Below are 27376 nucleotides of genomic sequence, written 5' to 3'. Positions count from 1 at the left end.
TGCTAAAACATATTCTTATCCAATGATCACAGCAGCACCTTCAGATGATAAGCAGGGAAAAGTCAAAGCTTTCGATGGTTCTCACCTGCCAGGCTTGTGGATGAACCTCTGCAGTCTAGCCTTAACTTCATCATAGGTTAGGAAGGCCATGTAGCCAGGGTGTGTGACTGCTAAACTGTTCCAGTTCCTTAAAAGAGAAGACCATGGCTACACACACACAAACACACACACACGATAAAGATTGTTGCTGATAAGCCATATTTCCACTGTTTGTTTTTGAGAAGCAAAATCATCAACATGGACTTTGGTTGATACATGAAGGGATTAAAATTGACAATACAGTGAATCCCTGAAGTGATACAATTGGATAGCATACAACAGCTCTGTTGTAAAGACTAACTTGGTGTCACCAAAAATGTCTTATTGGTGTAACAGATGTTTATTTTCAGTCATTCATTGGGAGTAAGTGAAAACTGAGGTCCTACCTGGAAAAGTCGAGTGAAGATGTCAAACTCAAAAACAGAGATATAGTCATTGCAGTTGAGGTCAATGGTTGACTTGAGAGCCATCGCCTCCAAGCCTGAGCTGATGGGGTGAAACTCATGGAGAGCCTGACGAAATGTCCTCCATGGTACTATAGTCCTGAACAGGAGGAAAGTGGCAAACATCAACACAATGTGAAGGAAGCTGGACTGGAAACTGACAAATGTTTTTATTTTGGCCATCAAAGTAAAGGTCTTCAGAAGTCTGGCTGTCAGTCTAGTTGGGACCAGGTCAATTATGCTGTTGTGGATGTCAGGACTGATGAAGGATCAGAACATCAAGTGCCCAGATGCCCAGACCCCAGCAGGGTCCTGGCATGAACAAAACAGAGTAAGAAGGAACCCATAAAGAACAACTAACAGCAATAACAAAATGAATTAGGATCAGATAAAATAATTCAAAGCAGGTGGCTAAATAAAATGGAAAGTTCATAATTCATAATGTCTTGTTACCCCCTACACAACTTTGAAGCAACTTGTTTAAAAAGCCCATTGTGCTAAACAACAAAACAAGCTAAATATTTGCATTTTTTGGTGAACATAGTGATTAATTAGGGCGTGTAGTGTGTACACACGATCAGTGGTGCCATTTCTTTTTTTTTTTGGTAAAAAAAAAGTAAATTTGACACTTACGTTGTGTTTGATAAGGAAGGCCTGTCAACAGGCATAAAGGACACAGTGAAATACACAGATACCTCAGTAGTTATTAGGGTCACATTTGTCTCCACTTGTATAGACTGGGGTTATAATCCCCCTAGGCCAGATTTGAGGGAAGCAACCACTTTGCAGAAGATTGAATAGTTTTAGGAGGACCTACTGGAGTGCTAAGCGTCAGCAAGTCTGTTCTGCTGTTGTCAGACCCACATGCTATTTTAGCTTTAAGATTCTGGAAACTTGTTAACTTATCAAGCGTGATTGTATGGCCAAGGGGGTTTTGATCATCTTAGAATAGTTTGTTGGCCGATTGCATAATTTTTTTTGACACGGTATCTTCATAGAGATTTTGAAATTGTGTCCATGGCATCTATGTCTTTCATTGGTGCATCTTTATTTTGCTTGTTATTCAGGTTGTTCCATTTCACTCAATTGATTTTGGTTGAGTGATACTTCAACGTTTTCCGGAGTCTTGCGTATGGTTTCTCTCTCCCTGTATGGAGGGGTGGGCATGCCAATGACAGCAATATTGGCAGCACACTTGAGCATCTGCCCACTTCCTCTTCAAGCAGAATTTCAGATACGGTAAATAAATAAATGAGACATGCTTACTGGAGGTTTCCAGTGTATTACAGGTGTCATATCAAGTTTTATTTGCTTATGTATAAGCACTTCATTGAGCTGCACTTCTTAAAAAACAGTCAGCTCCACGAGTATTGGAACAGGAGGACTTTTTGTTTTTTGGAATTTTTTCCTTTGTACATCACCACAACGGATTTGAAATGAAACCATCACCATGTTGTTGCAGTGTAGACTTTGACTTTTAAAGTAACATTATCATCGCCAAACAAAGCGTTTCAGGACTTAATTTTGGGAAAAAAAAATAGAAAACCTAAGACTATTAAAAATGTTTTTGTCTCCGTTACCATAAAATTAAACTCTCAAATGAGCCTCTGAAGCTGCCATTACTCTTCGAGCAGACTCTTCTCAAGATCTCCTGTGTAAAAGTGATGTCCCAGCTTTCTATTCTCCACTGCCATTATTTATTGTTCGAGTAACAAAGGACAAACACTTTATTGTAAAATGTTGCATTGTATTGTATACGAGTTATTGTTGAGAATCGGAGCAGTCTTTCTCAATGGAGTGCTCGCCAGTTTATTACAGCGAGTTACTTAACCAACTAGAGAAATTAATGCACCCGACAGTCTGAACATGGCATCAGTTGCAGGGTGTTCTGTCCTATCACGATGGATGCAATGTCTGACACCAGTAACAAATATAATCCTATGATTCTTACCTATAGACCTGGAGTGAAGTGGGAGGTGAGCTTTGTCTTTTTTTTCCTGCAGGTGAGAGCAGAAATGCTGTGTGTCAGGCACCAATCCCGTGTGGGGCTGCCTGCATTTTAGATGTGTATAAATTTGTTTTATTTCACTCTGTTATCCTCTGTGTTTCTTCTGAGAACCCATTTAATTAGGGCCTTTTTTGTGTCTGTGGACTTGTGATGTGTGAATTTTATTTCATTTTTTATCTGAGTTGCTTGCTGTCAGCTCCACCTTTCAAAGCACACATCCTGTTGGATGTTTCATAATATAGTGCACCCAGAAAGTATTCACAGCATTGCACTTTTTACACTTTTTGTTTTTGTTACAGCCTTACTCCAAAATGGATGAAATTCATTTTTCCCCCTCAGAATTCTACTCACAACACCCCATAATGACAATGTGAAAAATGTTTGAGATTTTTGCAAATTTATTAAAAAAAAAAAACAAACAAACAAAGAAACCACATGTACAAAAGTATTCACAGCATTTGCTATGGAGTTCAAAACTAAGCTCAGGTGCATCCTGTTTCCACTGATAATTCTTGAGATGTTTCTACAGTTTAATTTGAGTCCATCTGGGGTAAAATGATTTGGAAATACACACGCCTGTCTACATATAAGGTCCCACAGTTGACAGTGCGCAAGAAGTCAAAGGAATTGTCTGTAGACCTCAGAGAAAGGACTGTCTAGAGCAGTGGTCTCCAAACTATTCCAGAAAGGGCCGAGAGGGTGCAGGTTTTCTTTGCAGCCACTGACTTCAGCAGGTGATTTCACTGATGAACTCATCCCGCCTGTTCAAAGGCATGTTAATCAGTGAAATCACCTGCTGACGTCAGTGGCTGCAAAGAAAACCTGCACCCTCTCGGCCCTTTCTGGAATAGTTTGAAGACCACTGGTCTAGAGGCACAAATCTGGGGAAGGGTACAGAAACATTTCTGCTGCTTTGAAGGTCCCAATGAGCACAGTGGCCTCCATCATCGGTAAACAGAAGAAGGTGAGATCCACCAGGACTCTTCCTAGAGCTGGCTGCCCGTCTAAACTGAGCGATCGGAGAAGAAGGACCTTCGTCAGAGAGGTGACCAAGAACCCGATGGTTGCTGTGTCAGAGCTCCAGGATTCCTCTGTGGAGAGAGGAGAACCTTCCAGAAGGAAAACCATCTCTGCAGCAATTGACCAATCAGGCCTGTATGGTAGAGTGGCCAGACAGAAGCCACCCCTTAGTAAAAGGCACATGGCAGCCCACCTGGAGTTTGTCAAAAGGCACCTGAAGGACTCTCAGACCATGAGAAACAAAATTCTCTGGTCTGATGAGATGAAGACTGAACTCTTTGGCCTGAATGTCAGGTGTCCAGTTTGGAGTACCATCCCTACAGTAAAGTGTGGTGGTGGCAGCATCATGCTGTGAGGATGTTTTTCAGTGGCAGAACCTGGGAGACTAATCAGGATTGAGGGAAAGATGAATGCAGCAATGTACAGAGACATCCTGGTTAAAAACCTGCTCCAGAGCGCTCTTGACTTCAGACTGGAGCAACAGTTCATCTTTCAGCAAAACAATAACCCTATGCAATGCACAATACCAAAGGAGTGGCTTCAGGACTCTGAATGTCACTGAGTGGCCCAACCAAAGCCCAGACCTGCATCTGACTGAGCATCTCTTCAGAGATCTGAAAATGTCTGTGCACCGACACTCCCCATCCAACCTGCTTGAGAGATCTTGCAAAAAGGAATGGACAAAACAGCCTAAAGATAGGTGCACCAAGCCTGTGGCATCATATTCAAGAAGACTTGAGGCTGTAATTGCTGCCAGTTTATTTTTTAATTTTTAATAAATTTGCAAAAACTTCAAAAAAGTTTTTTTTTTTCATGTTGTCATTATGGGGTGTTGTGAGTAGAAGAATGCTGAGGGGAAAATTTATTTCCTGCATTCTGGAATCAGGCTAAAATATAACAAAATGTGGAATAAAGTGAAACACTGTGAATAATTTCTGGATGCACTGTACATAAACTTCCCATGACCTTTCCCTTTGGTATAATCCAGAGTGGCTGAGCCTGAGAGTTTGGTGACAGTGTCATGGGGTGATGTGTGTCCAGAGCAGAAAAATGATTTCTAGCCAGACAATATTCATGGAGCTCCCGCTTCCAGCCCCCCCCCCCCCCCCCCAAAAAAAAGCTGAAATGTTTTTTTTTTTTTTTTTAAGAATAGTTTTTGTATTTACATGTCTGTGCCATCACATTCAGTTATAGAAAATCCAGTAAAAGGTGTTTAATGATGCAAGTATGATGTAAAATTTCTCCAGATCATTTCTCATTTGGATAGGGAAGTGGGGAATGAGCTGCTTGGTCTATAAACATCGTGACCTGGACCCGGATAAGCAGCAGAAAATGAAAAATGACATATCACAATTTGACTTCAGTTGATGATCTGGCAGGTTACTGTTCCACTAGCCTTGTTATTTGCAGTATAAACTCACTTGTCTCCAAATGACCTTCTCCAAAATTCAGCAGCATCAGCTTTGGTAATCCTGAAGTTGTCACCCTGAAACAAGCCATTGGGGAAGATGGCTTTCAACTCTGCTAGCATGTGGCTGAAGATCAGAGACAGCTTGGTTAGGTTTCTCCTGAAGAAGAGCACAGCAGCAGACAGAAACAAAGACACAAATATGTAAGTCAATGAGAGCTTTTATCACATTTAAAAGTGTAGTAAATTCCTAAACAAAGCTTCAGTGGCAAGGGGATTAGTAATGGCAGCAAAGGACCTCAGGGCCTAAAAAAATGCTAATATTCAAGTCTCCTTGAAAATGTCAAACCGAAATTCTCCATAGACATCTTACTCCAATGTGCTGCCACTGTCTGAAGTTTCACTGAACTCTATGAAGCAGTTCAGCTTTATGTTTATAGCGTCAATATAATATTATACATCAGTTAAACACAAAATTCCAATCATCTTGCCTCGAAGACATTCAGACAGCAACACATCTTCATTTGGTGTGCTACCACTATGCAAAGTTTCACCGAAACACTACAAACTGTTAAGAATTGCACTTCCAAACTTAATTTAAAAGAAGGCTTCAATATAGTTATACAAGTCCAACTCGCATGCAAAGTACTGAAGCTGTGCACAAAGCCTTAATTGTCACATGCCTATGTGTGCTGACAACCATAAAAAGTCAATAAGATGTGACAGAACCAAAAGTACTTTAATCTTTAATCTACTGTAGTAAATGTCGCATCACTTGATGTTAAATATCTTTATTTTCTGCACACCGGCTTGAAACCTGTTAATTACGATTTTACTAAACCCCTTGTTTGTAGTAATGTAGGAGGTGTAGCATCGTCCATTTATGCCATTTTAAACTATCCAAACCCAGAGACTTGCAGAGACTTGTATATGGGACCAGTTACAAACTTCTTTTTTTTTTTTTTTTTTTTTAAATAATGCACTTGTATTAATTCCTCATAATATGTCTTGAAGCCTACCTGGGCTGGGAGTTCTCCTCATACATCCTCTCCTTGGCCTCCTTAAAAATACTCATGGTCTGCTTAGTCTTATTGGTCAGGTTCTCCATGACCACACGAAAATACTCATTCTCCCCAAGGACATCCATTTTGCCCTCGTATCGTGACAGGATGGTGCGCAGGTGCTGGTAGGTGTCTGGCAGCAGGTCCAGGATGTAAGGTGGGCTGTTCTTCAATGCCACCTTGGGATTCTGGCACAAACGCACCACCTTAAGAGGAAACAAAACAGTTCAGAAACAATAAGCAAACACACACAACACATCACATGCAAAAAAAACGAAAACAAAAACTAAACTGTACTTCCTAACTAGCAGGCTGCCAAGCCTATAAAACTGTCAAGAAAACACTGCAGGTTATAAAGAGTGTGAATCAGTCTTGCAGTTTCATAGCACAGTCCCAACGCTGCAACAGCAGCCAGCACAATCACTGTGCAACTTAAAAAAATAATAATTTACCCTTTTTGCACTAAATATATGTGAAATCTGTTTGACAAATGATGCATGCAATATATCAATCCTACTAGTGAATCACACCACATGAATTAGTTTTTCCCATTGTCCTCCTGCTCAGAGACTACGAAGGTGTGTAGCTACAGGGACATGGGACTGGAATGTCACACACCGCAACCCTTAAGAGTAAAGGCCTGCTTTTGAAGACATTTTAGCACACATTATTATTATTATTATTATTATTATGAAGACAACATTGCTTACTCAATTAATCTGTACTCTGAGCGTCAGAGTTTTACTATTACAATTCCGCTCTAAGTGTAATTGACAAGCCATATTTGAAAAATAAATTAAGATTAAAAAAAATCTGTTTAGTATTGGCAGCAAAACTGGTCAGACTTCAGTGTTGCCTTTTGCATCGTTAAATGTAGGTGCTGGCTACATGTAAGAGAAACGAAATGCCTCGGATGGGCTGATCATTGTCGCCTGACAAACCCTGTGCCATTCCTTTTCTTTGGGTGTCTATGGAAACAGTTGAATCCCCACCCACTATGTATACAAATGTTCCCTTTAGCTCTCTGTGCTTTTACTGCTTCTTGTACCACACCTGTAAACTTCATATTTTGGGATGCATCTGCTGTACCTGTAGCCACTCCTTAACTTATTTCACTGAATTATGTCCAAACGCACTTCTCCTTGTCATAATTGATTGCTGGTGCGGGTCTGGCCCAACTTGCAGAGGTGTTTCATGGCATCATCCAACTGAAACCACACCCTAGACCAAGCAAGGAAAAGGTAAAACACAAATGATTCCAGTTTTCTGTGGGATGAGTGCTCATTTGCTGCAGAGTAAAAGGATGTTTTACATGAAGCTTCCTACAGACATATCTCCAAAAGCAGTTTTTCTGCGCCACAGAGCTGATTGTCGGCAGGCACAGGAACACTAACCAAATATCAGCGACTCAACTGTTCAATTTCATATTATTGTTGCTACTCCTTGGACAATACAATCTTCAAATGATTCAACAACATTTGAGATAAAAATGGACATAATTTCTTATTAATGAACGAGGATTGTAAACAGTGTTCAAAGCAGCAAAATATTTCCTCTTCTACCTACCATCATAAAAATCTTATGTGTGCAGTATGACTGACAAATCCCTTATTGCATCATTTTGGGTTAGACAGGTTTTATATGGGGAAGTGAGCATTTTGGTGCATCCAAATGCACCATATGGACTGTACACATTCAGTTGCATAATTTACTGCCTGCAAAATGAACAAAAATTCCATCAGGTTATATTAATATTGTGTGAACAGTCTGTGTAAAAGGTGTCACCACAGTTTATGTTTGGCATGAAGATACATTAAAAATACATTTGAAAAACACACTGAATCTTTGGCTCACCCGTTTTGTTGCTCACAAAAGCATCCATGGCTCTGTATGCACACTTCAAAAAAAAAAAAAGAAAGAAAAGAAAAGCACTACAAACATGTTTGTTGTTGTATGTATGGCACTTGCATTGCAGCTCTTCAAAAGGAGCGCTTTCTACATTTCAGCACTGGAGCTGTCCATCTCTTTTTCAAACCTCTTCCTCACAATCAGTTTGAGCAAGACCTCCACACCAACATAACTACATTGTTCCACCATGAACCTGACAATGAAATAGGTCCATGTGTGATTCAGTCCTTCCAAATCCAAACACCCAGAGATACGTGCTTCTATCATGCGTCTTAAGTCTGCAAATTCAAAAACAGCCACGACAAAACAACAAGTGCAGGGTTCCCAACAATTCAATTTCAATTTATATAGTGCCAATTCACAACAGAGTTGCCTCAAGGCACTTCACACAAGTAAGGTCTAACCTTACTAACCCCCAGAGCAACAGTAGTAAGGAAAAACTCCCTCTGAGGAAGAAACCTCAAGCAGACCATACTCAAAGGAGTGACCCTCTGCTTGGGCCGTGCTGCAAACATAAATTACAGAACAATTCACAAAACAAATATACAACAAATGCTGTTGGTGCACAGGACAGGAGGGTCTCTAGCACAAATACCACATCCATCTCTGGATGGAGCTGCACCTTAGAGAGAAAAAACAGAATAGCCATCAGAAAGACAAGAAATACTGTATAATTTGTCAGCATTAAAAAAAAAAAAAAAAAAAAAAACAGGAAATACTAAGGTGATCGCCGGACACTAGCCCTAAGCTTGAGGCCGCGGCCTGATCTGTTTCCTAAAAAAATTAATTAAAAGAATAAAAAGTGTAGAACTGTACTATGCCAGTATGCTAGCCATATGAAAGGGAAAATAAGTGCGTCTTAAGTCTGGACTTGAAAGCAGCCACAGAATCTGACTGTTTTATTGATGCAGGGAGATCATTCCACAGAACAGGGGCACGATAAGAGAAAGTTCTGTGACATGCAGACTTCTTATTCACGCTAGGGACACAAAGTACACCCTGCTCCCTGAGAATGCAAAGCCCGGGCCAGTACATAAAGTTTAATTAGGTCAGCTAGGTAGGGAGGTGCCAGCCCGTGAACAATTTTATAGACTAGTAGCAGAACCTTAAAATCTGATCTCACTGGGACAGGAAGCCAGTGAAGGGATGCCAAAATGGGTGTAATGTGTTCGAACTTTCTGCTTTGTGTAAAAAGTCTGGCTGCAGCATTTTGAACTAATTGGAGAGCCCTAATGCTGGACTACGGTAAACCAGAAAATAGAACAGATAAATGCATGGATCAGGGTCTCAGCATCAGCCATAGACAGGATGGGACAAATCTTCGGTATATTTCACAGGTGGAAAAAAGCAGTCCTCATAATATTTATAATGTGGAGGTCAAAGGACAACGTAGGATCAAAAATTACCCCAAGGTTCCTCACTTTGTCAGTGTAATGTACGACACACGAGCCTAGGCTAAGTGTTAACTGGTCAAATTGATGCCGATGTCTCACTGGACCAAGAACCATAATTTCACTCTTATCAGAGTTTAAAAGTAGTTTCTAGACATCCAACTTCTCACTGAAGCAAGACAATCTTCTAAGGATTTTATGTGAATGAGATGACCAGCAGTTATCGGCATATATAACTGAGTATCATCAGCATAGCAGTGAAAGGTAATCCCAAAACGCCACAATATGTGCCCAAGTGGTGCTATATAAAGGGAGAAAAGCAGGGGGCCTAAGACGGACCCCTGTGGATCCCCAAATTTCATGTCACTAAGGTTAGAGGTAGTGTTACTGCACAAAACACAGTGAGAACAACTGGTCAATTATGACGTCAACCATGCAAGGGCACTCCCAGTAATCCCAAAATGATTTTCCAGCCTATCAAGTAGAATATGATGATCCACGTTATCAAATGCAGCACTGAGATCTAACAGCAACAGAACCGTAGTGGTGTCCAAATCCACTGCAAGCAGAAGATCATTCACCACTTCAGTGAGAGCCGTCTCTGTAGAATGATATTTTCTAAAAGCAGACTGCAGTGGTTCAAAGAGATTATTCTCAGTAAGATCGTCCACGAGCTGCCGTGACACCACTTTTCCCAGAATTTTACAGCAAAAAGATAGATTTGATATCGGCCGATAGTTTTTCAATACACTAGGGTCAAGATCAGGTGATATATCATGTTTCAGTAGACCACTGAAGTTTTTCTTAGGGGAAGATGTATTGTCCAAATGGACAAAAATAACGTGTTTTTTTTGTTTTGTTTTTTTTAAATCCAAAAATCCCTTCGCGGAGGAAAATTACGGCCCTTTTTAGGGTAGGGGTTAAAGGGGCCAAAACAGTGACATAGTCAAAAGGTAGATTTTGACCTTTGAATATCTCTGTGTGCCCTCAGTAAGCCTCATTGATCTTATGGTATATGAATGTATGGACGGAATTCTCCCATTTAGCGTTATATTTTTCAAGGCTAACTGAGGGCGCCGCCTATGGGTGGCGCTTCAAGTCACCTTTTGGCATTTTGGGCTACATTTGGGACCCTCCCAGGGCCTGCGCCCTGAATAAGCCTTGCTCATTTATGCATATTTGGATACACTGGGACAAGTTCTTTCCGAATTTGTATAAATGGTGGTGGCTTAGTTAGGGCGCTTTTGCATAAGTGGCGCTCTTTATGTTAAGAATGTGATATTTGGCGATTTTCATTTGGCCATAGTTCGGTGCGCACCCTATGGATTTCAGTGAAACTTGTTTTATTATGTTCCTCTATATCTCTGCTATTTTTCAATACACTACAGTCGAGAATGCATTGCCGAAATCCTAATGCATCCACAATTTCCATAAATGATTTGCAGAGGGGATCAGAAAGCTTATTTATATGAACGTTGAAGTCACCAGTGATCAGAATGTTATCTGTACGAGTTGACAAGTTAGAGATGAATGCACCAAATTCATCTAAGAATTCAGAATATGGGCCAGGAGACCTATATACAGTGACAAAGTAATTGTTGTTCATTCGGCTGCTCCTGGTTTTGTTTGGGGTCGCCACAGCGGATACAACCAGATCCACACAAGTTTTACGCCGGATGCCCTTCCTGACACAACTCCAGTTTTACCTGGAAAAACACAGCCACTGGTGTTCCAAAGAGGTCTTCCATCCAAGTACTAACCAGATCCTGCTCTGCTTAGCTTCTGAGATCTGATGGGATCAGGTTGACACAGAGCAGACCGCCTACAGTGACAAAGTAATACGGCTGATTTTTATTCTTCTGACCTTGGCAATCAAATTTATTAATTTATATAGCACCAGTTCACGATGAAATTGTCTCAAGGCGCTTCACACAACAAAACAACAACAAAGAAAACTGAATTAAAAATTTAAAACAATAAAAAGATGACCATAAAAGAATACAAGAATAAAAACATCATAACACTAATGATAAAACAGGGAAAACAAATGAGTCTTTAAAACGTGACTTTAAAGTCTCCACAGAGCTGGAGCATGGTAGGAGAAAGCTCTGTGACCGGCAGACTTTTTATTCACCCTGGGAACACACAGAAGTCCTGCACCCTAAGAACGCAGGGCCGAGCTGGTACACAGGGGCTTACCAGGTCAGCCAGATAGAGAGGTTCAAGTCCATGAACAATTTTATAAACTACGAGGTCTGTTCATAAAGTATCGTACCTTTTTATTTTTTTCAAAAACTATATGGATTTCATTCATATGTTTTTACGTCAGACATGCTTGAACCCTCGTGCGCATGCGTGAGTTTTTCCACGCCTGTCGGTGACGTCATTCGCCTGTGAGCACTCCTTGTGGAAGGAGTGGTCCCCCCCTCGCCAGATTTTCATTGTCTGGAAATGGCGGAATGAAAAGGACTTTTTTTCCATCAGAATTTTTTCAGAAGGTGTTAGAGACTGGCACCTGGAAACCATTCGAAAAATTTATCTGGCTTTCAGTGAAAATTTTACGGGCTTCACAGAGAATAAGGACTTTAACTACAGGGTTAAGGACCCCTTTAAGGACAGTCGGTGCGCCACGGTGCGAGCTGCAGCACAAACCACTGGATCATTTCTAAGCTGATGGCTCTGTGGATACGAGACCGTCGTGTGCTCTTTCTCTGGTTATCACAAGACCTGGACATCAGCCATTTTCCGGCAGATTTCACTTTTAACAAGAGATTTTGTCATGGAAAGCCGCGCGGAGGCTTCGCGCGTCACGACCGATTTGCTGATGAAGCGAGACAAAGGAACACCTCCGTTTCAGAGTGTTAGAGGACAAGTTGGGACATGTCTATCTCGGCTTTCAGTGCTTACCAGTCGAGTGAGTATAAAAGAACTTGTGGAGAGCTGGACATGTCTCAACTTGGACTCTAACAGTCCAAAAAGGAGGTGTTCCTTTGTCTCGCTTCATCAGCGAATCGGTCGCGGCTTTCCATGACAAAATCTCTTGTTAAAAGTGAAATCTGCCGGAAAATGGCTGATGTCCAGGTCTTGTGATAACCAGAGAAAGAGCACACGACGGTCTCGTATCCACAGAGCCATCAGCTTAGAAATGATCCAGTGGTTTGTGCCGCATCGTCGCAGCTCGCAGCGCGGCGCACCGACCGTCCTTAAAGGGGTCCTTAACCCTGTAGTTAAAGTCCTTATTCTCTGTGAAGCCCGTAAAATTTTCACTGAAAGCCAGATAAATTTTTCGAATGGTTTCCAGGTGCCAGTCTCTAACAGCTTCTGAAAAAATTCTGATGGAAAAAAAAGTCCTTTTCATTCCGCCATTTCCAGACAATGAAAATCCGACGAGGGGGCGGGACCACTCCTTCCACAAGGCGTGCTCACAGGCGAATGACGTCACCGACAGGCGTGGAAAAACTCACACATGCGCACGAGGGTTCAAGCTTGTCTGACGTGAAAACATATGAATGAAATCCATATAGTTTTTGAAAAAAATAAAAAGGTACGATACTTTATGGACAGACCTCGTAATAACAGTACTTTAAAATCCGATCTTGCAGCAAATGGAAGCCAGTGCAGGGACGCCAAAACGGACGTAATGTGGTCAAACATTCTGCTTTGTGTCAAAAGTCTGGCAGCAGCGTTTTGAACCAGTTGAAGACCCCTAACCCTGGACTGCGGTAAGCCAGAAAATAGAGCATTATAATAGTCTAATCTAGAAGAGACAAATGCATGAATCAAAGTCTCAGCATCAGCCATAGACAGGATGGGACGAATCTTCGCTATATTTCGCAAATGGAAGAAAGCAGTCCTCGTAATGTCTCTAATGTGGAGATCAAAAGGACAACGTAGGATCAAAAATTACTCCAAGGTTCCTCACTTTATCTGTATGCTGTATAACACACGGACCTAAGCTAAGTGCTAGCTGATCAAATTGATGCCGATACCTCGCTGGACCAAGAACCATAACTTCAGTCTTATCAGAAATTAAAAGAAGGAAGTTACTAGACATCCAACTTCTTACTGATACAAGGCAATCTTCCAGAGATTTTATGTGAATGAGATTACCAGCAGTTATTGGCATGTACAATAAAGTGTCATCAGCATAGCAATGAAAGGGAATCCCAAAGCGCCGCAGTATATTCCCAAGGGGTGCTACATAAAGGGAAAAAAGCAGGGGGCCTAAAAGAGATCCCTGCAGAACCCCAAACTTCATGTCCCTATGATCAGGGGAGGTGCCATTACACAATACACAATAAGAACGACTGGACAGGTATGACGTCAACCATGCAAGAGCAGTTCCAGTAATCCCAAAGTGATTCTCTAGCCTATTGAGTAAAATCTGATGATCCACAGTATCAAACGCAGCACTAAGATCCAACAGCACCAAGACTGTAGTGGTATCTGAGTCCATTGCTCGCAAAAGGTCATGCACTACTTTAGTAAGTGCTCTCTCTGTGAAGTGATATTTTCTAAAAGCAGACTGCAGTGGCTCAAAAAGATTATTCTTAGTGAGGTAGTCCACGAACTGTCGCGAAACCACTTTTTCCAGGATTTTAGAACAAAATGATAGATTTGATATCGGTCTATAATTTTTCAATAGACTATGGTCGAGATTGGATTTCTTAAGTAATGATTTAATCACTGCAGACTTGAAACATTTAGGAACAGATCCAGAAGTTAATGAGAGATTTAAATTTCCAGCACAGTCGGTCCAAGAATGGCCACAGGTCCTTAAACAGTTTTGTTGATATAGGATCAAATAAACAGGTTGTGCTTTTAGTAGACGTCATGATCTTCGTCAGCGTGCCTAGCAAGATACCATCATAATCTATAAATCTGGGTAACACCTCAGTGGGCGCGTCCACCTCCACAGCAGTATGCGGTGGCTGGACCAAAGCCTGCTGAGATATGCTAAACCTAATATCCTCAATTTTCTTCTCGAAATAGTCCAAGACGTCCTGTGCTGAAAAGGGAGAGTGAATAACAAGTGGCTGTCCATGAATGAGAAATGCTATAGTTTCAAACAAAAACTTTGAATTATGCTTGTTTTTATTGATCAAATCAGAATAATAGACATGCTTTGTAGCCAGTAGTGCATGCTTATAATCTAAGACAGCATCACGCCATGCAAGGTGGAACACCTCTAATTTAGAACTACGCCATTTCTGTTCCAAACCTCGAGCCTTCTGCCTAAGGTCACGCAAGTAACCATTGAACCAAGGCAACTGCGCCCTGGGAAGGCGTGGCCTTAAAAGAAGATGCGCAACCTTATCCAGCGTAGCCTTGAGCGCTGAATTCAAGCCATCCGCAAGACTATCCACTGATTGAACATTCTCCAAACCTGAAGCCAAAATTTTAGGCAGTCTGGCTTCGAGTTCAGTCATAGTTGAGGGATTAATGCGTCGCCGCAGAGACAGACAAGGCTTTCGGTCCACTAAACGCGGCAACATAAATACACACCTAATAAATGAGTGGTCAGAGACCACCGAGGCAAGAGGCAAATGCGTAATATCCTGAGCAGAGTGGAGAATCAGATGCTCAAACGAGTTATATTTGTGACCCCCAACAGCTAATGAGCTAAACCTAGATTTATAAATAAGAGCAACACCCCCACCTTGCTTCACATCACGAGGGAACTGACTAAATGTATATGCTGGTGGGCAGGTCAGCTGTAGATTTAAGCCAGGTTTCACATAACCCAATCATATCTAAGTGATGATCAATAATTAGATCATTAATCAACAATGATTTTGAGGATCATGATCTTATGTTAATGAGACCCAGACTAAGGACCTCAGTGGGCTTGACAGTTGAACTTTTTGGGTTTAGGGGAGGTTCCAGAGTAGCATATATAAGATGCCTAGAAGTAGGTTTAGGTTTGAGACATTCCACGCGCGTTGTAGGTTGCAGACACGAAATCTCTGATATTGCCGGAACAACCATTGGGCCATCCTCAATTTCAACATCATCCAATGTAGTAATGGGTATTAAGTTTGCAAAGCATATCCCTTTGATTTTTATGGACACGTCTACGGAAGCAGGCCACAGTCTCAACTTGTTGAATTTCCCTCCCTGGCAGATAAACTGCACTATCACCATAGTGGATTTTCTACACTAATTTCTCTGCTAAAATAATGGATTACACACCCACATTTATCATAAGCCTTGCAGGGTCTCTAATCACCTGCTCTGTGGCCTGCTGTAAACTCCTAATGTTACCCTCCCTGTAGAGCTCTATCTATGTTCGCAGACAAGATGGCAGCACCTTCCCCAGTAGGGTGGAGGCCGTCCGGCATCAGCAAGCCATGGCGTTGCTGTCTACAAAATTGCACCAGCCACCTATTTAATGATGTCAGCCTGCTAAACACCTCATCAGTACCCCGGAAGGGGAGGGGACCAGATACTATTAATCAATGCTGACATCTTTTTGGTGAGGTCAAAAGTCCTCTCTATGTTCATTTTTGTGACCTCTGAGTGCTTCATCCTGACATCATTGGTGCCGACATAACTATATCTCATGGCATGTTCCTGAGTCCGTCTTCCCTTCTGCAGCATCAGCACCTTAAGATGTGATGCAATGTCAGGAGCTCTGGCCCCAGGAATACATTTAACGTCAACCACCGTCTGTAATCTCACTTTGCAGGTGACAAACACTGATGAAGACCTAGTCGAAACGCGTCTGTGCTCCTGATCCTGTTGCCTTGCCGTGAGTCATTAAAACCTTTATTAAGAAGGACACTTGAGTGTTGCTGTCTATATTTTTACACTGACAGAATCCCCTATCACTAAAGTCCACCGTTTCGGCCTGGAGATAGGAGTATAAGTCACTCGTGGGCTCAGAGAATTCACATCAGGCAAATCCAAGGGGGAGAACCGATTCACAGTTCGCAGTGGCGAGTGTGATCGGGGTACCACAACTGGGCACCAAGCCCTACGAGGCTTCCTCCGCCGAGCCACAGTCTGAAAGCAGTCCTCCACAGCCGGCGTTTGTAGGCTGATGCTAATGGGCACGCAAGCCGGCCCAGCACTAACCTCATCTGGAGTGCCCGTAACATCTAACTCCACTGAGCTAAGAAGCTGTTAAGAGAAGCTGTCTAAGAGAGCGACCCTATCTTCCAACATCACGCAGGATACTTTGTGCACTAGGAAATTCAAGAGTATAGCGAAGCAAGCACAAGCTAACCAATAATGAATAAGCTAACCACTCCTAAGGCTCACACAGGATTCACACAGATGAAAAAAAATGAATTAAAATTCACAGCAGTTACACTGAAAAAGTAGCAGAAGTATTAGACTTGTAGGAACAGTTAATTAAAAAAAAAAACACATCTGAGATGGGGTTTTTTAGGTCACAGTGTGTCTCCTAACTTACATTTTTCTGATTTGTGCCTTGACATGTATAACAATGAATGCTGGGATTGCGAATAGTAAGATGTAAATATATTGCACTATTTAGGATCAATAAAGTTGTTTGAATCTGTATTGCCAATTGTGGTAGGTGGGTTCACCTCTTGAAATGACCCAGATTATAGAATTATCCCCCTTTTAGAGTTCTGTGACATACATAACAGAAGTCCATAGTTTAATGTAGAGCCCAACCGATACAGGATTTTTAATACCAATACCAATTTTGATATGCTGATATACAGACAAATGTTTACCCCCCCAGAAACATATAGCATAAAAATAAGATTCAAAAGGTTGACATAGAAAACCTGTAAAGCCTACTTTTAGTACACAGAAAATTCACAGGAGGTATTGATAAGGGTTGGTAAGGTTAGACCTCACTTGTGTGAAGCGCCTTGAGGCAACTTTGTTGTGATTTGGTGCTATATAAATGAAATAAATTGAAATCAATAAAGAACTGGGTCGATAAGCAGAATCAATAGATAACATTTTATCAATACCCATCCCTAAGCACTAGTACTACTTGATTTTTTTTTTTTTTTTAACTATGTGCATAAAACAAAATCCAGGTAAACTCCATGCAGTGCTCTTGCAGTGAGGAAAAAAGTCTGCATTAACAGAATCTATACAGACATACTTTATATGTCTTGCAATTCTGCAGACCTCATTTTAGCAGTGAAATAAATGGACTGCATTTATATAGCGCTATACCATCTGCATCAGATGCTCAAAGCACTTTGCCTCACATTCACCCCAATGTGAGGCTGCTGCCATGCAAGGCGCCCACTACACACCGGGAGCAACTAGGGGATTAAGGACCTTGCGCAAGAGACCTTAGTGATTTTCCAGTAAGACTGGGATTTGAACAGAGGATCCTCTGGTCTCAAGCCCAACGCTTAACCACTAGACCATCACCTCCCCTGTGTTCCCCTCAGTACTTTGTTGATATCCAGTACATCCTTTTTATATTAATTGTGTTTTTTTTTTTACTATAGAGGGATAGCATTACATTTATTTAATATGGGTAGCAACTTCTCACGAGCACAAAGATTTCTGTGCTGCTCAGGCCTTGTCCACACAAAAACAGACCTTTCCTTATACAATTTTTTTCTTTGTCATTTTTAAAAAGTGTTCTGTAAACAGCATCAAGAAATATTCTCCATCCACACAAAGCTGTTGAAAACACTGTATTATATAAGCTGTGCCTGAATGTGACATTGTAATGCTTTCACACACAAAAAAAAATAGAAGTGGCGCATGGGCATAACCACTGTATGGAGCTAATTAATGTAGCAGCAGAAGCTCGACCTTTACAACACAGCACTCAGCATAAATATAAAGTCTTTTCCTGTGACCTATTGCATCATCTCACCTGGATTCATCATCACAGCCTGACAAAAACTGTTATCCACATAACACACCCTTGCTTTGGAAGACAACATTCTGGAAATGTGTTGATTCCTTATCATGAAAATTACTACAGAATAAAACAGTATTTTTAAGAAGTCTTTTCATGTTCGTCTGCTCTGGGTGAGTTTCTCAACCTGAGCTGGAAGGACACCTGCACTTTGGTGCATCACCAACAACAAGAAAAAATATAGCATTAAAAGCTTAAAGTCTTTTCTGCAATTATTAGTCACAACTCTCAATGGTTCCAGCATTCACCATATGCATTTTGTTTATTCAGCTAGCAGCAAAAATAAATCGCATTAAAGATCAGCCAAGACACACACGCACAAAGTTAAATTAGATGAGACAGAACTTTATTAATCCCTTGAAAAGAAGCCCTCAGTGAAATTGAGGTTCCAGCAGCATTGTATAGCAGCACACAGGGTAAAGGCCCAGTCACACGGCACTTAAAGGGCAACGAAGCCCTGACAAAACAAGAAATCTTGACTTTCGTTGACATCGTTTAACCTTCGGCAGCTTCGTTCCTGCAGCTGGCACTTCGTCAGGATTTTTAAACTGTTGAAAAATTTGAACGAAGGGCAACAAAAACCTCAATTCGTCTGTGTTTCATTTAGCTGTCATTCTTGAAGTTTTTAATCGTTTGTTTAGTTTTTGTAACGTTATTGTTTAATTTGACTTTGTTGGAGCAGCTGAACGTTTTCAGACAGTGCAGAAGCTGGTTTGTGAGCGCTGAGACTGTCAGAAAAATTATGCTCATACCATCATAACACTTATGTTTTTACTATCGTTTGTTCTGTATCACATATCTTATGCATGCTTATATTTTTGCACTGTGCCGTGTCGCACGGCTCTGCTGGGATTGCTGGCCTTGAAACAAGGAAAGTTCTCGTGGGATGACAGTGAAACAACAGAACTGATGAGCACCAGTAGGTTCCACATCCTGTCTGGAGACGGGTTGTTTGATGGGAAGAGAAGGGAGTACAAGCTAGCAATCAAAACAAATCCACAGACAGGACATGTAATAGATATTTGTTCAACAGCTGCACAGGATGTTTTGCATATGTATCTACTCAAGGTACCTTGACAAATTGTGAGACGCATGTGAGTTTTCAATCAATGACTATATGATCACGCCCTGCTTGTACATCACACTGTTTGAGTGAATAAAAGATGCTGAGCAGAGGGAGACTGTCGAAGAGAGAGGTAGAGACTGACTGCTCTGAGACTGCTCTTCCCTTTGCATGTAAAGCTGGCAGAAAAGATTTGCTGCGTCCCGTGTCCATTCATTTCTTTTGTGTCTAAAGGTGTTTGACCCTGACAGAGGCTGCTGCTGCTTCATGTACCGTCAGAAATTACAGGGCAAACTCAGCCTGCTTGCTTGGATTTTTTTTTTTAATCTAGGTGGGGGTCAGCTTCAATGGGCTCAGGCACCTCATATAGGCCAGAATTAATCTTCTGTGTGGATATAATTATTTTGCCACAAGCAACTGTTGAATTTGAAACAACAAAAAAGTTGTGTAATTTCCGACGGTACTTGAATGCAGCATAAGCAGCAGCAGGAGCTGCTGCGTGCACTTATTATTTTGTATTAAATATAACAATATGAGTGTAGGAATGATAATCCAGTCCTTCTGTACATGTGGCAACAGGCAGATGAATCAAAATGATTATATAAAGAGCTGTTCTGGAAGGAAGAATTCACGTTGTGGATCAGTGATCAGCTGGTGGAAATAACCGCACACGTGAGTCAATGCACGCGTTCACACGCACTGATTAATTTACTGCTCTGATATATTCAATCACTTTTACACTTAAATTTATCCCCCCCTTTGACAGTTTTCTGTTATAAATCAATATATATGGCTTAGAACATAATGCAGTGATACAGCAGTGACCGCAGCACACTTTTTTCTTTTTTTAATTTGAGCAAGATGGAGCGCGCAGCCTGTCGACAGACAGTGTGGATTCTGATGATGATGGAGATGATCCCTCGTTTGTTCTGGACGAGGAACCAGAGCAGGTGGTCCACTGACATGCACACGTTCTCCACAGCTTCTGTTTGCAGTTTCTCCAGGACTCAGGTGCTATGAGCTCCGTCCCAGCGCCGAGTCCTGGAACGCAGAGATGCAGACACAAACTGCTCCAGCTGTGGCTCCAGGCGCGTTTCCTTAAAGCGTCGAGATCGTGAGCTTCGGTTTTGTTAAGTTCCTGTTTCGTCCTTTTTGTGTTCTTGCTTCGCAGGCTGTTCGGTGATAAAGCTCTTTCATTCACCTTTTCTCAACAAATTGTGACTTTTTACTTTTTCCCTTCGTTCAGGAATCGTCGTGTGCCGTGTGACTGGGCCATAAGAAGGACACAGAGTATCCAAAGTAAAAGATGAATTGGAAACTTTATAATTGCCCTGTCTCCCTTGCAAAAGAGATCTCAATGATCTAACCTGGTTAAATAAAGGTTAATTTAAATTAAATGCCATAGTTCCATCATTTATCAGCCAGTGTCCCATACTGAGATTACTCCTATACCAGGTGTGTGTATTCACTATCTGTGCATGTATGAAAATGGGAAGTTTTGTTCTGTACTGCGTTTACTCTTTCTGTGGGCAGAAAGGATTGAGAGCTGGTTTCAAAAATAGCTTGTGTGATCATTTGATGTAAGCCCTGTAGAGACAAGGCATTGCAGAAGGAATCCAGGGAAGAAATATTAGTAAAAGATCAGGATTTATCCACATTAAACCTGAATTTGATCCGCATACAGAAAGAGCAAACTTAGTACTGAACAAACTTCCTGTTTTTCACACATACACAGATGGCGAATATATAAATCTGGTACGGGGTAATCTCAGTACATGACACTGGAATAAACACAGATACTGATTTATCTGCAAGTATCGCCCAGTTATATCCGCTTGCCAATTTATCCGTCTGCCTCTCTTACAGACAATATGAAAGACTCCAAAAAATATTTTAAAACTCCATTCTTATAAATTCAGATTCAGGAAAAAAAAAAGACTTCACGGAGACTATGGTGAATCAATGCTTCCATAGTGGGATGCTACAGACAAAGCTGGATTAGTACACAAATACAGTCAGTAACTTTGTGTTCCTGCACAAAATAAAACTTCAGCTTCATTGTGACAGTTTCAGATGCAGTACTTCAGGCTAAACAAACCGGATACGCTGTTAGTTGTGGTTTAGTTAAGTCTTTTGTCCACGGGGACGCTGTCAGTACCTTGTCCATGAGCTTCCAGCATTTCTCCACCATTTTCTTGTCCACCACGGCGGGCTGGTGCGGCTGCAGCGGCGGCTGGTGCGGCTGGAACGCGTCCTTCATCAAGCCGATCAGACCGGCGCCCCTCCTCGGATTCCCGGCCATTATTTCTGCTCAGACTCCGGGGGTTCGCCCCGGCAGTGTGGGTGCTAATCAAAGGTTACGGCCACCAAACAGCCGCTGGGGCTGCGTCCTGTGTGTAATGAAGCGCGGCGATGAAGCTTCACGTAAACATCCGCGAGCAGCGCTCGAGTGTAGGCGACGCGGCTAGCTGACGAGCTAACGCTACATTTCAAACGCCCCAGTTTGACTCCAAGCTTTTAACCGGCTCATATTTCTGCTTCTGTCGGCAGACAGCTGCTGTCTCTTCACGACAACGGCAGGTCGGAACCCCAAACGAAACGAACCTGGCTCATAATAAACTGTGTTTTTGACGAACATCTGCGGCTAAAAAAGCAAATTATCACACACACATAAACTGTGCAACTGCGAATATAGCTACCGCACACTAACAAGCACTTCCGGCTGCAGCGGCCTTCACAATAAGATCCGTCAAAGGTTCGGCGGATGGAGCCAGGAAAATTAAAAGCAGATGACAAAGCAGGAAATTCTAAACCACAGTTCAAAATTACAATACCAATACAAAAGCTTCACTAAGTCAAATAAAAACACTATATACACTTTATACTAAAGTAAAGATGTGCCCTGAATGATCAGTGGCTCCCATGGAACCGGTACTATGGATGGTGTTGCCAGTTACTTTGAAAAGTTACGTTATTAGTTATTTTTACAGTTACTTCATTAGCAGCTGCCGACAACTCTGCTAGCTACCCTCCATAATGCAAATCATAATTTCTTTTAAAAGCATCCGCACTTGGCGAGGAAACCACATACCAAGGCAAACTATTCCACAACACATTGCTGATTTTTTTTTTTTTTCTTTTATTCATTCTAGACCTTTCAAACACAAGGCTCAGGCCATGGCCTTCTCCTCTCAAAGAAAATTTCAAAATTAACATTTTCATGTCTGTGTAAGATTTTGTACATCTCAATTAAATCACCTCTAGTGTGTTTATCTTCTAAAGTAGTTAAACCGAGTCCAGCAAGTCTATTCATATAGGACATACGAGTATGCTGCAACTCGGGTCCCAGTAGATATGGCCTCCAAGCCTGTACACAATACTCAAGGTGGGGCCTTTTGTATAATAGAAGAAAAGATTCTTTTTCGATCTAAGACAAGGATCTTTTAGTCAGTGATGGTTCTACAGTAAAATACTCCCCGGGGCGAGACCCCCCACCCCCATCCCCCAAAAGAACAAAAAACTAAATTTTGCACAAACCCCCATTTTTTATTACTTCATTATTATTTTTAATATTTTTACGTGTCCCTGAAATTACAATTGGAATTGACAACAAAAAGACCACAGGCTACAATATAACTATTATTCAAAACATCCAGGAATTGCAAATTTGAATAACCATGCCCTTAAATGCTAAATGTCTATCATTAGATGCTTTATTAATCTGTCTTTTGGGGAGGAACAATTAGCTTTTTTTATTAAGGTGCATATTTGTTTCAACATTCAGCTCAATATTTAATTTGATGTTTGTAAATATTAGGCTAAATGTGTAAATAACATTAACTCATGTTATGAGTTATTAACTCATTGCATTAACTCATCTTCAAACTCATCTTCAAAAGTTTTAGGTTTGACAGAAATTTTATAATGTCATGTTCGCCTTTTTTTCTCCCTAATTTTTGGTCTTCATCTGTGGATCAAAAGAAAATCTACCTGTATACAGAACCACAGGTGCAGGAAAAATGTTTGAACAAATGGCTCCCCCTAATGACGGTTTGTGGAAATGCAGGTTGACACAAAGAAGGAATACGCGTATTTGATTTTTGCATTTGTGATGGGAGCATAATGCGTCGTGATGATTTGCTTATGTGATGTGAATGTTTTATAAGCCAAATTTGACGAATACACATTAAAGATTAAACAAAATAAATCTCGAAAATGGAATTATTTTGGGTGAACTGTGGAATCATGTAGTGTGTTGTGAGGTGATCACATTGATCAAAAAGGGTCGATTGCTTACTTTAAAAGGCTTCTTTATTTTTATTGAAATAGAACAAATTCTATGTAACATTGGATTTACTGTATTTACCAGAGTATAAGTCACACCTTTTTTTCTTAATTATCAGCTTTTTAATGTGGGAAGTTTGTGAATTGTTTAAGTCTACTTTTTATTTTTGGCATTTATTCTTTTATTTGTTTCCTGGGAAAGTACTATATCAAGAGTAATCATTATTATACGCCACAGGACCTCCAAAACTAGCAAAAAAAAAAAAAAAAAAAAAAAAAAGTGATTTATACTCTAGAAAATACAGTATGTATTATTTTTAAAAATGATATTTATTAAATCATATTTTGGGGGGTTGAACAGTGGTTCTAGTAACTGTTTTGCTCTGGTGAGTGCAACATAAATTTTGAAACACTCATTTCCTCAGTAATGTACCTGAACATGTACATTACTGAGGAAATAAGTGTTGTCATTTCCTCCTGATGTCATACTTGACCAGTCGTTCTCACTGTGTTTTGTACAGTAACACTACCTCTAACCTTAGTGACATGAAATTTGGGGATCCACAGGGGTCCGTCTTAGGCCCCCTGCTTTTCTCTCTTTATATAGCATCCCTTGGGCAGATATTGCGGCGTTTTGGGATTACCTTTCACTATTATGCTGATGATACTCAGTTATACATGGCAATAACTGCTGGTAATCTCATTCACATAAAATCCTTAGAAGATTGTCTTGCATCAGTGAGAAGTTGGATGTCTAGAAACTTCCTACTTTTAAACTCTGATAAGACTGAAATTGTGGTTCGTGGTCCAGTGAGACATCGGTATCAATTTGACCAGTTAACACTCAGCCTAGGCTCGTGTGTCATACATCACACTGACAAAGTGAGGAACCTTGGGGTAATTTTTGATCCTACATTGTCCTTTGACCTCCACATTATAAATATTACGAGGACTGCTTTTTTCCACCTGTGAAATATAGCAAAGATTCGTCCCATCCTGTCTATGGCTGATGCTGAGACCCTGATCCAGGCATTCATCTCTTCTAGATTGGACTACTGCAATGTTCTATTTTCTGGTTTACCGCAGTCTAGCATTAGTGATCTCCAATTGGTTCAAAATGCTGCAGCCAGACTTTTGACACGAAGCAGAAAGTTCGACCACATTACACCCATTTTGGCCTCTCTTCACTGGCTTCCTGTCCCAGTGAGACCAGATTTTAAAGTTCTGCTACTAACCTATAAAATTATTCATGGACTGGCACCTCCCTACCTAGCTGACCTAATTAAACCTTACGTACCGGCCCGGGCTTTACGTTCTCAGGGTGCAGGACTACTTTGTGTCCCTAGGGTGACTAAGAAGTGTGCGGGTCACAGAGCTTTCTCTTATCGTGCCCCTGTTCTGTGGAATGATCTCCCTGCATCAATAAAACAGTCAGATTCTGTGGAGACTTTCAAGTTCAGACTTAAGACGCACTTCTTTTCCCTTTCACATGGCTAGCATACTGGTAAAGTTTTGTTTTACGCTTTTTACTCTTTTAATTCATGTTAGTAATTGGAGCAGGCTGCAGCCTCAACTTTACCTAAATTCTGGGTCTTTTACCCCCAATCTCAATTCTCTTTTATACCCCTTCCCCTTGGCCCTACCCCTACCCCTACGCCTACCCCTTTAAAACAAGGGGTAAGGTGAAGGGGTATGCCTCTAGCCCTATGAATTGCACCCCTCCACCTTAGGAGAAAAAAAAACTGCCCGTGTCAAACTGCTATCTTCACTGTTTGTTAACATGGCAACCGAAATGCAACTTGCTGCAGTAGCCTGTTTGCTTTTATTTTCTTGCCTTTCTGTGTAAATGCAAAGAAATAGAAGTCGCAGATATCTTCGACGCATCGCAATCATGTCATGTTAATTAATGTAATTAATTTGTAATTTATAATAATAATAATAAATTAGTAATTAATGTAAATAATAATAATAATTCGTCAATGATAGTAATACTTAATATTGATTGATTAATCATTAATTGATTGATTAGTAATTAATTAATTAGTAATTAAAATAAACACTTGAAATATATCAGTGTGTGCAATGAATGTATACAAGTTTCACTTTTTGAATGGAATGACTGAAATAAATCAACTTTTTCATGATATTCTATGAGCAGCACCTGTATGTATGTTTATGGGCTGCATCTAGTTCTGTTAACCTTATATTTCTTTTTCAAATTCTCTCATTTTTTTGCATTCAGCCCTATTTCCTTTAGAAATTTCCTTGACAAATAATAGCAGTCTATAAGGACGTCAGGTTATGTGTTACACATATGTGTGTATATATATTTTCCAACTTATTCCCATTGATGAAACTTATCATTTTCTGCCTCATTTTCTTATTAGGAGACGAGTGTGTTCAGGGATCCTGTTTGTTTACAAAATACACACACGGGTTACAGACCTTGAAATCCAACAGCAGGCAACGCTATTATCCAAAGATTTATGAACATACAAATTAACGTGCTTATCCTTTATCATGATTTTCTCCATTGTGAGATATAAAAGTGTCTTATCGTAGCGTTCATGTGTATGTGCATAAACGCCTCGGCGCACGAGCGACGTTATGATATTCTTCAGAACGACAATATACGCAAGATGCATCCAGCAGCATACATGTTGCTGTCATAGACAGCTGCATGTAAAGTTTTTTGGCAAGTTATAACTTTCTAAACAGCGTAATTAGTAATGAAAGCCGCTTCATTTGTGCGGCTCTTTCGGAACCATGTTTGTTTCTTTGGAGACAGCGGTAAGCTCCTCCTACCTCCAAACGGAGTGTGTGCATCCAGATTCACTCCAAACGGAGGGGTTTGAAGCCCTCCGGGTAGAATTGGGAAGAAAAACAGAAGCAATACTGTAACAGTCTCACATTTAAGCCTTATTGAAGTTATTTGTCCATATCTTTCGCTCCCATGCTATCTAGTGGTAAAGTAGAGGGACCGTTTATTTTATTATTTAGTTCCGCCCAAACCCTAATTAAGTGCGCACTCAGCATTAAGGTGATTGCTGGCCATTAGCCCTAAGCTTCACTAACAGACCCAGGCTTTATATAAAGTTGGGGCCGCGGCATGCTCCATTTCCTAATAAAATGAATTTAAAAGGGTAAAAAGCATAGTAACATACTATGCCAGTATGCTAGCCATACAAAAGGGAAAATAAGTGCGTCTTAAGTCTCGACTTGAAAATCTCTACAGAATCTGACTGTTATGTTAACGCAGGGAGATCATTCCACAGAACAGGGCATGATAAGAGAAAGCTCTGTGACCCACAGACTTTTTATTCACCCTAGGGACAAAAAGTAGTCCTGCACCCTGAGAATGCAGAGTCTGGGGGCCTGTACATAGGGTTTAATTAGGTCAGCTACATAGGGAGGTGCCAGTCCGTGAATAATTTTATAGGTTAGTAGCAGAACCTTAAAATCTGATTTCACAGAGACAGGAAGCCAGTGAAAAGATGCCAAAATGGGTGTAATGTGGTCGAACTTTTTGCTTCCTGTCAAAAGTCTGGCAGCAGCATTTTGAACTTTTGATCTTACACAAGTTTTGATCCAAGTTGTTGTTTTTCCCTTGTTTCTTTGTTTTAATATCATAGATGTTGGACTCATTAGAGGTGTGTCCTCTGGGTCACGCCCTCATTGTCTGTCTCTCCATGTTTGCCATCAGGCTGTGTATATTTCTATAATCCATAAATCAACAGGACTCTTACTCTGGAATATTAATCAATAAAAAGACATATATTTATATGATTCTAAGACGTGTCCCTCCATTTCTAAATTTTCATT

General features: G+C 40.8%; 1 protein-coding gene across 1 annotated transcript in view; it reads right to left on the bottom strand.

Annotated features, from left to right (window-relative positions):
- LOC117516892 (E3 ubiquitin-protein ligase CBL-like) overlaps positions 1–21992 on the bottom strand; it is a 49334-nt gene extending 27342 nt beyond the window's left edge. The window contains exons 1-5 of the mRNA XM_034177775.1: positions 21429–21992; positions 5998–6245; positions 4992–5138; positions 486–642; positions 86–207 (exon numbers count right to left, since the gene is read on the bottom strand). Of these exons, the coding sequence (XP_034033666.1) occupies positions 86–207; positions 486–642; positions 4992–5138; positions 5998–6245; positions 21429–21572 (818 nt within the window). The 5' untranslated portion in view covers positions 21573–21992. The remainder of the gene's footprint in view (positions 1–85; positions 208–485; positions 643–4991; positions 5139–5997; positions 6246–21428) is intronic.
- Positions 21993–27376: the final 5384 nt, after the last annotated feature.

This window comes from Thalassophryne amazonica, chromosome 9 (assembly GCF_902500255.1).
Source record: "Thalassophryne amazonica chromosome 9, fThaAma1.1, whole genome shotgun sequence".
NCBI classification, from domain to species: domain Eukaryota; kingdom Metazoa; phylum Chordata; class Actinopteri; order Batrachoidiformes; family Batrachoididae; genus Thalassophryne; species Thalassophryne amazonica.
This window is presented reverse-complemented; position numbering and strand designations above follow the sequence as displayed.